This window comes from Zonotrichia albicollis, chromosome 13 (assembly GCF_047830755.1).
Source record: "Zonotrichia albicollis isolate bZonAlb1 chromosome 13, bZonAlb1.hap1, whole genome shotgun sequence".
Classification (NCBI taxonomy): Eukaryota; Metazoa; Chordata; class Aves; order Passeriformes; family Passerellidae; genus Zonotrichia; species Zonotrichia albicollis.
In genome coordinates, this window is record NC_133831.1 from 7,705,823 (window position 1) to 7,719,164 (window position 13,342).

A 13,342-nucleotide genomic window follows, 5' to 3' on the forward strand; every position below is an offset into this window, starting at 1 on the left:
CCCGAGTTACTGGGTGATTGAACAGAGCAATGCTGTGTGGGTCTCAGATGGGATGGAGCTTGCGGTAGGAAAAGGAGAAGTGGGTGCCCTGGGGACCCTGCAGCCCCCACAGGGCCCCAGCAGCAGGAGGAGATGCTGCTCCTGCCCACACGCTTCCTTTCTTGATATTAAAGGATAAAGCCACCGCCTGAACAGGGGCTTGAACCCTGGACCCTCAGATTAAAAGTCTGATGCTCTCCCAACTGAGCTATCCAGGCTCACATTGGGGCTTCCCGGTGGTCTGTGACAGCTGGGGGGGGACCCCGTTTTCCCCAGCACCGCAGGGACAATGGGGGGACTCACTCTGGTGTTCCCCACTCCCACACCGCCCAGCGAGGCTGCCAGCGAGGGCCAGACGAACGCCCGGGCTCTGGGATCTCGCTGGGCGCTGGGCGGGCTCAGGGCCCGCCCTGGGGATGCGCAGCAGGACAGGAGCGGATGCTGCGGGAGCGGCTCCGGAGCCTCCGCCGCTCCCGAGGGAGGCGGGAGGGCCCCGCCGGGGCAGAGCAGCAGCGGCGGCGGGGCCGAGCCGGGCTCCGGGCTCGGCTGTGGCTGCAGCGGCCGCGGCTTCAACCCGAGCCCCGGCGGCGCTTCCGCAGGAGCCGCGGTGAAGCGGGAGGGAGGGGGGGGCTGCGGGTTCGGCCACCGGGACACAGAGCCCGTGAGGCACCTGCAGGGGCCACCCCACACGTTCTACTGCCCTTCCTCCCCATTCTTCAGGAAGGGACCCCTTTGCTCCATAGGGAACCCACCTTGCCCATCCAGCCTTGCCCAGCTGGGAAGGGACTGGAGAAGATGAAAGCGGAACCCAATTGCGTTTGGGGTGGGGGAGCCTCAGGGACATCCCGCAGAGAGCCCCGCGGGGCCTCTTCAAACACCTCGTGCGCACAAATTAGTGCGCACTAATTGGCTTCATTCGAGCAGCCAGGGATGGATCAGCCCCCTTCTGCTGGGGACAGCACTAATGAACAGAGAACGGCGGCCTCCGGACGGCCCTGGAGGGAGATCAGAGCCCGTACAAATGGTGGGAGTGTGTGTGGTGTCGACTGAACAAGAGCACAAGCTTAATTACACTGATTAATCAGAACCCGCTGCTTTTACCCCATGTGTGGAGCTGTGGCCGCACCGGTACGCGGCCCCTCGGCAGCCACGGAGGCACCGCAGCCCCCCGAGGTGCACCGGGCCGGACACACCGGCAGAGAGACACGCGGTGGTCCCTGGATCCCGCAGAGAGGCACCACACGGAGCTCAGAGCCTTCAGGGAGGCGCTCGGAGGCCGGGCCCCACAGAGACGGACCGCGAGCCCCCCGGGCAGGAGGCTCCGGGACGCGTTCCCACCGCTGCTCCCCAGCCCTTTCTGTCCCTTTTTGGCCGCCGTTAGCCCGGCCCAGGGGGGCGGAGCTCCGCTACGCGGAAGGGCCCGACCGGGACCACGTGTTGGCAGCGTCATGGCGTCGGCGCCCAAGCGGTTTAAGGTACGGGGGAGCCCGGGGGCTCCCGGGGACACACCGGCGCTGAGGGGATCCGCGATCGGCCTCATGGCTCCTTCCCCTTCAGCCCATGCTTCCATCCACAGGCGGCGGTCGACAGCGGCGCCCAGGAGAAGAGTAGTGCCGACCCCCTCTCCGCGTTCCTGGCGTGGTGCGGACGGGCCGGGGTGGAGCTGAACCCCAAGGTGAGGCACCGCGGGCCGGCCCGGGCACGCCCTAGGTCCGCCCCGGTCTCTCCGCTCCGCCCCTCACGGCTCCCTCCGGCCCCAGGTGCGCCTGAGCAGGGAGGGCGCGGTGGCGGGGTACGGGATGCTGGCTGCCGAGGAGCTGCAGGCGGGAGAGGTGCTGTTCACCATCCCTCGCACGGCGCTGCTGTCCCAGCACACCACCTCCATCCACGCACTCCTGCAGGAAGGTGAGTGCTTGTGACACTCGAGTCTGCTGTAGCTTTGAAAGGAGTAAATGGGTCTGCGGTAAAGCCTCGGAACGTTTCTGGTTTGTGCAGAATGCTGTAGGGCTGTTTGATACCAGGTAGGAAAGGGGAGGGCTGGGCATCCCCTCGCTTCCCTGAGAGCTGTGCTGGACAGGGAGAAAAGTCCATCAGTGTAACATCTCCAGCTTCTAACTGACAGGCCCCCGAACTATGCTGCTTTCCTTGAAGCCCTGGTAAGAAAAGAACAGTTCCTTGGTTCCTGCAGGCACGCAGAGCCTCAGGCTGAGGAGGGCAAGGCTGCGAGGCCTGGCAGAGCTCATCTGTATCTCCAGAGAAGCTGTTTCTGGTCCTGGTTCAGCTCAGGACAAAGCCAAGACAAACCAGACTTAAAAGCTCAACCCCTGTCTCTGGGCTGAAGACAGGCATGGAGCCTTGTCATAGAAGGTTTTGGTTCTGAAACACAACGATTAAGGTTTTCTCCATCCTGTCTGGTTCTGTAGCCCAGGAATCCCTGCAGAGCCAGTCTGGTTGGGTCCCTCTCCTGCTGGCCTTGCTCCACGAGTACACAGCCAGCAGCTCCCACTGGCAGCCGTACTTCTCCCTCTGGCAGGACTTCAGGAGCCTGGACCACCCCATGTTCTGGTAAGGTGAAAGCAGCGGGGCTGGGGAGGCTCAGGCTCACAGCTGAAGGCAGGCACAGGCCAGGGCTGCTGAGTTCTGTCCTGGGAAGGGATGTGGTCCTGCTGGGTGACACCAACCCACTGTTCCAACCCTTTGCTGGCACTGGCAGGAGCCTGAGGGGCCCTCCTGGAGTTATGTTACAGGTAGAGCTAGAGAACAAGGACCTGGAGAGCAGGGGGAAGCTGAGAGTTTTAAGGAGGAAGGAGTTTATCGACCCTTGGCACTAGCACAGATGGAGAAGAACCAGTTTTTCTTGCAACAGGCCCCAAGAAGAGCGAACAAGGCTCCTGCAGGGCACAGGCATTCCAGAAGCTGTGGACAAGGATCTAGCTAACATCCAGCTGGAGTACAACTCCATCATCTTGCCTTTCATGGAGACCCACCCTGACATCTTTGACCCCAAACTGCACACTCTGGAGTTGTATAAGGAGCTGGTGGCATTTGTCATGGCTTACAGGTGAGAAGTAAGGGCTTTGAGCCAGATAAAGAAGTAGGAGTACAGGCTGTGTTAGAGGTTGCAGCTGCACAAGAATCTGAGTGTAAGGTGAAGCTTGTCCTCCGCAGCCATGTGTACCACTGGCTTGTCTTAGCTTTCAGGAACCTTTGGAGGAGGAGGAAGAAGATGAGAAGGGGCCCAATCCTCCCATGATGGTGCCTGTAGCAGATATTTTGAATCATGTGGCCAACCACAATGCCAACCTGGAATACTCTCCTGTGAGTGCAAAGCTGCTGCACCAGGCATTGTCACAGCTTGGTTCTGTTTTAGTAAGATTTTGGGAATGGGGGCACAGCAAGGTGGAGTCTCAGCCCAGGGCAGCAAGTCTGGCATGGATTTCATTAAAACAAAGTCCTGCTGCATGTTTGGTTAGGAGGAGCTCAGGGACATCTGAGCTCTCTGAAAGGCCCTGGTGAGCACTCAGATCAGCACAGCTCAGCTGCTCTCCTCCCCCTGCTTGCAGCACTGTCTGAGGATGGTTACAACCCAGCCTGTGAGGAAAGGACAGGAGATCTTCAACACCTATGGGCAGATGGCCAACTGGCAGCTGCTGCACATGTACGGCTTCGCAGAGCCCTACCCGGGCAACAGCCACGACACGGCCGACATCCAGATGGTGACACTGCGCAGGGCGGCGCTGCAGCGTGAGTGCCACCCCAGCCCCCCTGGGACAGCGTGGGGCAGCATCCCTGTTCAACGGGAAGACATGAAAATAAGCCTGTTCCACAGCATTTCAGGGGCTGGGGCCATGCCTTGGTTTTCTGCCTCCTTTTTCCCTTTCTCCATTCACCCTCCCCCTCTGCCATCCCGGCTGTGTTCACAGCTCTGCTGTCTTTGACACAGGAGCCAAAAGTGAAGCGCAGCAGCAGCTGGTCTCAGAGCAGTGGGACTTCTTGTGCCAGCTGGAGATGGTGGGGGAGGAAGGTGCCTTTGTACTTGGCTGGAATGAGGTGCTGACAGAGGAAGAGCTGTCCATGACCCTCAAGGTAAGAATGGCCAGAATTGCTGCAAAAGGGAGAACGGAGTGCAGTATGGCTCAGTGAAGGGGAGAAGCACCCGAAGGCAGTTTGGCACCTACAGTCCTGTGTGAACAGTGGTAGGGGGTCTGGCTGCCCAGCTCCAGATGCTGTTAAGTCATCTTCCTCTCCTGAAGTAGCCATCCAATGTGTACATATTTGTCTGGAATGGCGCCACGGCTGTTCTAGAAAGCACAACTTTGTAGGTGATAGCTGAGATGCTTTACAAGACTTGCCAATACCCAGACTTACTGTTTTAATGCTCTTCTAACCCATAATTACTTGCACTTAGGTATCTAAGCCTGTTTTAGTCTCTTAATCTTTGGTGCAGCTGAGGAATAACTCACTTGCTCCACATGGCTCTTCTGTTCTACTGATGTACTCACACTGGCAGTGACTTATCCCTTTGTCTGGGTCACTACAGGTGCTCTGCATGTCAGAAGAGGAATTCAAGGAGTATAAGGAGCAAGATGGCTGGGAAGATGACAGTGACGAAGAGGAAAACTCTACCCTTTCAAATGAGGCCCTCTCCAGACTTAAAAGCCCTTGCAAGAAGCTCCTTTATGACAGTGTGCTGCTGACCCTGGAGTCCTATGGGGCAGACCTGAAAGCAGAGCAGGACTTGCTAAACAACAAGGAGGCTTATGAGAAACTGAGCCGAAGGGAGCAGCAGGCGCTGCACGTGCGCTATGGACAGAAGAGGATCCTGCACCAGCTGCTAGAGCTGGTACAATAAAATCCCCAGTGCCCCTGGCCAGGCCCTGGCTGGGCTCATCCTGAGGGAAAGGTCAGCCCCCGGCCATCTCTTCTCTAGCAGAGAGCACAGATGGCAAAACTGACTGCAGGTCCACTTGTCCCTCATACAGCACATGGATTTTTAGCTACCTCTACATAAAGAAGTATCTCCACAGCACAAAGGTGGTTTTGAGTGGCCTTATTGTACCATGAGAGCTCTGGAGCACAAATACCACCTTTTTCCAGAGGCCTTAAGAAACCCCAGCCATGCTAATGGCTGTTTAGGAAGGCAGACATACACTGCCAGAACAGCAGAGGATTCCCTCATTCAGCATCAGAAGTTTATGGCAAGAGCTGCTCCTTGTCCAGATTAAGAGTGCAGAAATCCAGCTGGTAGCTCTTGCCTTAGAGAGGGTCAGAGTGAATACCTGGCAGGTGGACTTGCTGACAACACTAACCTCTTCACCTGTACATACTTTATGTTGAACACGTTCAAGAGTACAAGCCCATCCAGCTGGTCTTCATGTAGTCTCAGTATAACAAATATTGCCTTTTAGAAATAAAAGGTATTTCTGTGTGACCTTGAGACTATTCTGGAGGAGCACTGTCACAGTTCCACAGCTGCTGCAGGCTGAGCATTTGATACACACCCTCTGCTTGAAGCAGTTCTACCGTGAACTCACTTTGCTTTTGCATGACAAAACACTGATGGTTGACAGGCCAAGCTCTATTTAATAAAAATGAGTTTTCTTACCCAGCCCATGCTCCCTCTACTTCAACAGGGTGTGAAGCCCCATCTAAGAGCAGAGGGACTTCTGCTGCAGTTAAAAGCATTGCAGACAAGGGAAACCCACAGTGCAGTCATGACAAAGCTCAGCTGCAGCCCTGCCTGCAGTGCCTGGGGACAGGGTGGTTTAACAGCACTGAGGGGAGCTTGTTCTGGTTTTCCAGATGGGACAATAGGGAATTTGAGCAGGATCTCACACAGCAGCCACTATCCTTCAGAGAGACATTGTTAAAACTGGTATTTTGGTAGCCTGTGTCTCCAAAGTAATCATATTGGAAAACACATGTCAGAGGAGTATTACATTCTGTATCTTGGTTAAAGTTTGGGGTTTGGGTTAAAACTTGTTTTTTAGATATGTACAAACTTGGTGATGACCAAAGCATATAAAAGGTTTGAACACCATAACAAGATTTTGTTATACCTGCTGTTTGTAACTGTTCGCCTGCATGGGCATTGGAAGTTCCACCTCACTGGAGGCCATTTTCAGAACTTCACTTTTAAGAATGTATTTTTGGACTATGGGAAAAGCTTGGAGGGCATTAGCTTACTAAGAAGTTGATTATGTGGTGGCCTTTTTATCTACTAGAGAATTGGGGGAAATGGCCTCAGAATGGATCCTGCAATTAGTGTTACTTTGTTGCCAGGAAGGAAAAAGGGGCAAAGTACCAGATGTTGATCTGTTCTTTGCATTGCAGAATAATGATAAGGCTTGGAAGGAATGTGGATTGATGACAGCAGACTCTCATGTTTTAGCACTAGAGAAATAAGAAGGAAGTGTAATGAAGAGAATGAGGTAGAGAAAGGCAAGAAAAATGGAAAAGAGATCAGAGAAGGGATGGTAAATTTGGCTGAATGCTGTGATAATTGGAAGGGCAGGAGGCAATGCAAGGAAAACAGATTTCAACTACTAAATTCCCATCTAGTAGGAACAATTCAATATAGTTACTGTAAGGAGAATGGGCACTGGAAACAAATGGCCCCAGAACCCAGGGCACAGAACCCTCAGAGATGGGAGGCTCCACAAGAGGGAAGAATGCTTACACTCAGTTGGGATTTACACTGAGAGGCAGCTGAGTGGTCCACAGAATCCCCAACAGAACTGCTGGTCACAGTAAATTTGGGGAATGAAAAGGTGGAATATCTAATAGAGGAGCAACCTAGATGTAAATAAACCTTCAGTAAACAAAGGACATCTATAGCTGAAGCCATAGGAAAAAAGGAAATAAAGCCATTCTTCCAGCCACTGAAATTTGGAATTGGAAAGAGTTTTATAAAATTTCTGTACATATCCAAATGCCCAATGCCATTATTAGGAAGAGAATTCAGTAAATTAAATGCAAAAAGAACCTTTGAAAAAGGACAGATCCAAGTACATAAACCAGAAGAAAAAGCCCTGGGGGCATAAGTGTTTATGTTACAGGATCAAAAAGACCCAGAAAGGAAGAGATACCCACAAAAACAGAAGATGGGGTGACTCCTCTTACATAGGTGACTGGCACTCCTGCAAGATCACAAGAAGCAAAACTGGTAACAACCCAATTAAAACCAGGCACGAGATGGGTAAGATGAAAACACCCTGTTAAACTAGAAGCTAGAAAAGGGCTAGACCAAACATTGAAAGATTTATTAGCTTTGGGTTGCTTCAGGAATGCCAGTCAGTTTAATACCGCAATTCTACCTATTAAGAAACCACACTCAGATGAGTATCAGCTATCCAAGATTTAAGAGCAAAAAGCTTGCACACAAGATGTGCATCAACTACATAAAAAGACACTGGTCAGTGGTTTAGGGCATTAGACTTGAAAGATACTCCCTTAAAAAAGATCTTTTGTATCCCACTGGATGCTGCAATTCAGGAGCTGTTTGCATTTAAACGGCAGAATCCTCAAACGGGGCTGTCAATTCTGCTGTACTGTTTTATCACAGGGATTTAAGAACAGACATACAATTTCTGGAAAACAATGTAGAACTGTGTGTCCTTGGGACTGGAATGGGAGGCACAGTAAAAAGTATAGTGAAGAAGAAATGAGAACTGTGCCCACAGTTCCAACTTCGAAAGGCTCAGTTTCAGTACAGCTGCTGACCTGGCAAAGAAATGCCATGGATTTGTAGGACCTAGCCACAATCTACTCCTTGACACAGAGGTGATTAATGCCTGGAACAGAAAGAGAGAGAATTCCCTCTGAGCTGCCAGCCACTGGCACAGCTGGCTCAGTGACCCCTCAGAGCTGTTTTTGCCTCTATACAGCAAATGCAAAGCCAGGTATGGAACCCCTTAAACCCAAGTAGGAAATCCTGACCTCTCTGCCCACACCACAGCAGTCAACTATAGCAGATTTAACAAGCTGATGTTATGTACAAAGAAAGAAGTGAAGCTCTATTTCCTAGCATCTGCTAGGTTAAAGGACCTTGCAATATTAACAACACTGAAGCTGCTTACCCTTAGAACAGCTAACCCCAATCTTGGGTAGATTCCTGCTGCAAGGAGACCACAGCAGGGTGGAAGGCACTAGAAATGAAACTGAAGGGCTGTCTACACTCCATCATACCTCCAGGGCAGTCTCCTGTCCGAGACAAACTCTGCTCAAGAGCTTGTAACCAAGCCATTTCTATTTTCACACAACTGCCCCTTCTGATGCCCTTCAAAGCAAGACCCTGTGCAGTCATTACATCTGCCCACTGACCTCATGGCTAGAGAACAAACCCAGCTGCTTTCAACAGGCAGTGCCCAACCACATTGGAAAACTGCAGGTTTTGGATGGGTAAAACAGGCTTTGGAAGACACCAAGTGGCCAGGACAGAACTGGAGAGAATAAGCACAGTGGCACGTGCTGCATGTCATGACTTTAATGTGTAACTACAGTATGCATACATACAAGAGTGGGAGAACTAAAGCCCAAGAACTAGAAAGGCTACAAAATACAACACGTGGACCAATACTTTACAAAACATTGAAAATCCTTACAAAATGGGCTGTATTGGTCCTTTGGGTTTTTTGTTTTGTTAAATTTTTTCTTTTTTTTTTCTTTTTTTTAGGTTTTTTTTTACAAACTTATACTGTGTGGTCACAGGGGAGGGTGGGAAAAGGTCTAGATTTTACCCCTCATCTTCCAAAATTTACAACTGTCCAAAAAAAAAAAAAAAAAAAAGCTATAGGCCTGGTCTCTGGTTTATTTACTGAAAACAGCTGACCCTCACCAAAGGGCCTGTTTCTTCTCCAACAAAAAGGAGGCATTCTCTGACTGCCACTTCACTTGCTGTCTATCAGCATTTAATGAGGGTGAGGGGAAAGCAACACTGAACCTTAACCCCTCCCTCACCCCTCCTGTACTCCACAGAATTCCCATATTCCAAACACATCCACTTTTTTTTTCTTTAAACAACTTAGTGATTTAAAGGTCCCCCATTCACATAAAGAAAAATAAGTTACTGGCTTTTCAATATTCTTTGGGAGTCTGGGAATGTCAGGACAAGGAGGTCTGCCCCAGACAAGTGCTTGGCATCAGCAGCTGCCCCTTTATTACAAGATGGACAGGCACCAGTTACCCACCTGCCTTTTACACAATTTGCACAAACCCAAAAGTCCAGACAAATGTTTCTGTTCCTTGTATTTACACTAGTTCAAATGATATTCACAGCATCTTCTGAAGTTTGGCCGAAAGTCAAAAATTTTGTTTCAAACTTTGGAACATGCCCACTTAAGACTTTCACCCAGGGTCTGTTGTGTCTACCCAATCAAGGGGGCTGGGAAGGTCAGGAGGAGCCTTACAGAGTCTTCAGTCAGTTGATGGGACGGGACCTCCAGGCTGGCACTCTTACAACGCAGGATGCAGCTCATCTAACTGGCACCAGTCCCTTCCATGACTTGCTGAGCCTGCTTCTGCCCCATGCAGCACTGTGCAACCGACTGGAACAACCTGCACACAGAAGCAAAGCAACGGTAGGTGCATTTATGGCAGCAAATGAATGCTGTGACAGCACCAAAAACTCAAGGTTCAACTGCTTCAGAGATATCATGTTAATGATTTTGTGGTTAAGTATACTCACTTCTCAATTTCTGGAGCACAGTGAACAAACTCATGGTTCCAGAACTTAAAGGCTGGATTTTTGATCAGCTCAATAAACGTGATAAGGAGACCCCAGGGATGAGGCCTATTTACAATCAGTCGTTCCAAGAGAACCCTGAAATCCAAAAGTAAGAACACTTAGAGGTGAAAGATCAAAAGTATTGAAGGAAGGAAAGCAAAAAGCTGAATGTTGGCAAGTTAAATGCTGTCCCTCTCACCTGGTGATCTGCTCCTGGATGGCCTCTGTGTTGGCCTCTGCAAACAGGTAGAGCATGGTGCAGCTGAAGTAGTGGGTGTGGCTGTTGGGGTAGCGCAGCTGGTTGGCGATGGCGTTCAGGAAGAGGTACCGGCCTGCAGGAGACAGCACTGAGCACACCCTGCTTCCCTGGGCACACCCACCCTGCTCTGCCCTGGGCACACACACCCACCCTGCTCCCCCCTGAGCACACCCTGCTTCCCTGGGCACACACACACCCTGCTTCCCTGGGCACACCCACCCTACTCTGCCCTGGGCACACACACCCTGCTCTGCCCTGGGCACACACACACCCTGCTTCCCCCTGAGCACACCCTGCTTCCCTGGGCACACACACACCCTGCTTCTCTGGGCACACACACACCCTGCTTCCCTTGCACACACACACACCGCTCCCCCCTGAGCACACCCACCCTGCTCCCCTGGGCACACACACACCCTGCTTCCCTTGCACACACACACCCTGCTCTCCCCTGGGCACACACACCCCTTGCTCCCCCCTGAGCACACACACACCCTGCTCCCCCCTGGGGGGCACACACACACCCTGCTCCCCCCTGGGGGGCACACACACACCCTGCTCTCCCCTGAGCACACACACACCCTGCTCTGCCCTGGGCACACACACACCCCGCTCCCCTGGGCACACACACACCCTGCTCCCCTGGGCACACCAAGGGGAATAAAGCAGCAAGCAGTAGTGCTGGAGATTCACATTTGGGAGCCTTGTGGAGGTACAAAAAACAAAACCAACTGAAGATATGTAAAAGTTGTGTCTACCCAGGATGATGGAGAAATAATAATTCAATTCTTCTTCACTGAAGGCATTTCTAATTTCCTTGAATACTTTGAACTTTTGGTTAGAACATTGCTCCTATATTCTAACATAGCATTAATTTCTGTGAATTCACTATCAGCTACATGAAATCACAGAATCATCAAGGTTGGAAGAGACCATTAAGACCATCAAGCCCAGCACTACCCCTGTAACCCCATAACCACTAAACCACATCACCCAGCACCAGATCCAGACACCTCTCAAACACCTCCAGGGATGGAAACTCTGCTACCTCCCTGGGCAGCCTAATCCAATATCAGACCACCCTAACAGTGAAAAATCCTTTTCTGGTATTTAATGTCTGTCTTTCCTGTAACACCTTCAGGCTATTTCCTCTTGTCCTCTCACTGCAGGCATGGTAGAAGACCCCCACTTCATACAACAACACTTCAGAGCTTGAGGCCCCTGAGCCTCCTCTTCTCAACACTAAACAAACCCAGACCCCTCAGCCATTTCTCACAGGAAATATTTTCTAGACCTTTCACAAGCCTTGCTGTCCTTCACTGGACACCTTCCAGCATCTCAACGTCCTTTTTAAAGCGAGGGCCCACTTGCTGTAAACATGACATTGCATGAACTAGCAGTGTTTCCAGCTCACCTTCAGTATCCAGGTCTACTGCCAAATTCTGGAAGATGTCCATGTGAGCTGAGTGGGTAATGGTGCTCATGGAGGGTGTGCTGCCTTTGTTGTGAATGTGTGCAATAGCTTGAGTACCTACGTAGAGCACCAGTGCATTAATCAGCTGGATGTTGTAGCGGTTGCCAGGTTCATTTGATACCTAATAGCAAAGATATGAAAAGCATTACCAGTCAATATTCCTTCAGCACTCAAAGGTACAGCATGTACAACAACAGCATCCAAGTATCTTACTGATTATCCAGAAGACAACACACTGGGACATTCACAAATTCAATTTGGCATTTAGCCTTTTCTAATATGGGTTATATTAAAAAGCATATATTATAGGGGATATATATGTGAGTGTGTGTATATATATATATTCAAAAACATCAGCAAAGTGTTGACACAACAGATTTGTTTTTACTCTCTGCCCAAAGGAAAACATCAGGTAAGGCAAGGTGAATTCACCAGCTGGTGGAAAGATCCCCCTTGTGTGAATGTTTTGGTCTAAGCAATTCTCTGAGGAAATCCTACTTCAGACTCAAGTCTTCTGCAAGCTAAGCCATGAGATGTCTGAAATGAGGTTTTAGCTACAATTCTGAACTGGGCTTTAGCTAATTTGGTCTTTTTTACCCTGCAAGTATTGGCATGAGGATCCATATATTTCTGTAACAATTAATCTATTTGGAGTTAAAATTCAATCAAATTCTAAAAGGCTTCAATACATCCTATCAGGGAGTAGAAGACTTATTCAGAGTGTGCATTTTCACAGGCTTTTCTACTGCCTAGAACACATGTTGGCCAACACCAACAAAATTCCTGCAGGAAAGGATGGTGGCTGAACCAGTGAGACCATTTGTGCCACATTATTTCACTTGAGCACCCACAGAAACCTCAAAAACCTCAAACTTACTTGTAGGTTGCTTCGCAAGTCAGACAAAAAGGTGACTGGAGAACGGGTTTTGAGATAGGAATCCAAATCTTTCTTGAACTGAGGTGGCATCACTCCAGTGAAATTCGTGAGTATTCGTGGAGCAATATTAATCTCACTTAACATGTCCACCTGTTGACAGAAAACCCAGTCATCTAAACCATCAGAAATTGAACAAATTGTAGAGCAGATCTATAAGCAATATTTCATCAACTACTGCTGCTGATCACTCTCCCTTCCATCAATAAAATGGTAACACCTGACTTTTGCAGATTTTAGAAGAAACTTGATATCTAATATGCAAACTTATTATATGAGGTCTTGAAGAACTGAGAAGGATAAAAGAATTCAGGGGTGAAGACCATAGAGAAATTCAGTCACTGTCTTTGAGGTCTCCTCATCTACACTCCAGACAGTGTGGTAGTTTCAAAAAGCACAAACATCCACACAAGTCAAGAACAGCCTTCTTCAGTGACAATGAGCACTGCAGCCTTGCTCCCATCACCCTGCACAGCTCAGGCAGAGAAGTGCAACAGGACAGTGCTTTGGCAGCATGAGAAAGTTTCCTTCTAATCATTCCAGAATTAGTTACCTAGCAGATACCCAAAGATTTAATTAGGTAATATTAACCTGGCTAGAGAGTATTTTGAGCATTAAAGTTTCCCATTATCAAACTCCTTGAAAGTAAATTCTACCTTTAGGTTGGGGGTGAAAGGGTCTGGAAGCCTCATGTTCCGTGGGAAGGCACTCAGGATCAGATTCCTTAGCTGAATACAGTTAGGTGGGATCACATCACAGAACCCATAGTGGTAGTCACAAAGAAATTCTGGGAAATCATGCAACAAGACCAGCAACACACGCAGAGTGCCCTGTGAAAGAAAATATTAAACATAAGAGGTGTGTAACTGTTGAAACTGTCCAAAAGCTTGCAGAGCCATCACTCTATGTCAT

General features: G+C 49.8%; 2 protein-coding genes and 1 non-coding gene across 10 annotated transcripts in view; 1 reads left to right on the top strand and 2 right to left on the bottom strand.

Annotated features, from left to right (window-relative positions):
* Window positions 1–184: 184 nt before the first annotated feature.
* TRNAK-UUU (transfer RNA lysine (anticodon UUU)) lies at window positions 185–257 on the bottom strand. Its single transcript has one exon. It is a non-coding gene; the product is annotated as a tRNA-Lys (tRNA).
* An 871-nt stretch (window positions 258–1,128) lies between these two features.
* On the top strand, window positions 1,129–5,647 carry SETD6 (SET domain containing 6, protein lysine methyltransferase). Of its 2 annotated transcripts, none has more exons than XM_074550927.1 (9): window positions 1,129–1,514; window positions 1,597–1,714; window positions 1,800–1,944; window positions 2,463–2,604; window positions 2,906–3,100; window positions 3,234–3,357; window positions 3,603–3,783; window positions 3,983–4,125; window positions 4,580–5,647. In XM_074550927.1, exons 1-9 carry the CDS (start codon window positions 1,144–1,146, stop codon window positions 4,889–4,891), a joined length of 1,731 nt encoding a protein of 576 aa, XP_074407028.1. In that variant the 5' UTR covers window positions 1,129–1,143; the 3' UTR covers window positions 4,892–5,647. The 2 variants fall into 2 exon arrangements, with proteins under 2 accessions (XP_074407028.1, XP_074407029.1); XM_074550928.1 differs by having other exon boundaries at window positions 1,375–1,514; window positions 1,616–1,714.
* A 2,862-nt stretch (window positions 5,648–8,509) lies between these two features.
* The window catches only part of CNOT1 (CCR4-NOT transcription complex subunit 1), a 55,508-nt gene continuing 50,675 nt past the window's right edge, over window positions 8,510–13,342 (bottom strand). For all 7 annotated transcript variants that reach the window (XM_074550926.1, XM_014269704.3, XM_074550922.1 and 4 more), the window contains exons 44-49: window positions 13,087–13,260; window positions 12,374–12,523; window positions 11,437–11,617; window positions 9,963–10,095; window positions 9,725–9,859; window positions 8,510–9,594 (exon numbers count right to left, since the gene is read on the bottom strand). In XM_074550926.1, coding sequence (XP_074407027.1) covers window positions 9,516–9,594; window positions 9,725–9,859; window positions 9,963–10,095; window positions 11,437–11,617; window positions 12,374–12,523; window positions 13,087–13,260 — 852 coding nt within the window. In that variant the 3' untranslated portion in view covers window positions 8,510–9,515. The remainder of the gene's footprint in view (window positions 9,595–9,724; window positions 9,860–9,962; window positions 10,096–11,436; window positions 11,618–12,373; window positions 12,524–13,086; window positions 13,261–13,342) is intronic.

What these genes read in the sequence shown, in the direction of transcription:
- SETD6 (XM_074550927.1), top strand. Translation starts at nt 1,144, where the DNA reads ATGTGTGGAGCTGTGGCCGCACCGGTACGCGGCCCCTCGGCAGCCACG. An exon ending in GCATTTGTCATGGCTTACAG is followed by an intron (nt 3,101 to 3,233) that starts GTGAGAAGTAAG and finishes GGCTTGTCTTAG; the next exon opens with CTTTCAGGAACCTTTGGAGG. An exon ending in AGCTGTCCATGACCCTCAAG is followed by an intron (nt 4,126 to 4,579) that starts GTAAGAATGGCC and finishes GGGTCACTACAG; the next exon opens with GTGCTCTGCATGTCAGAAGA.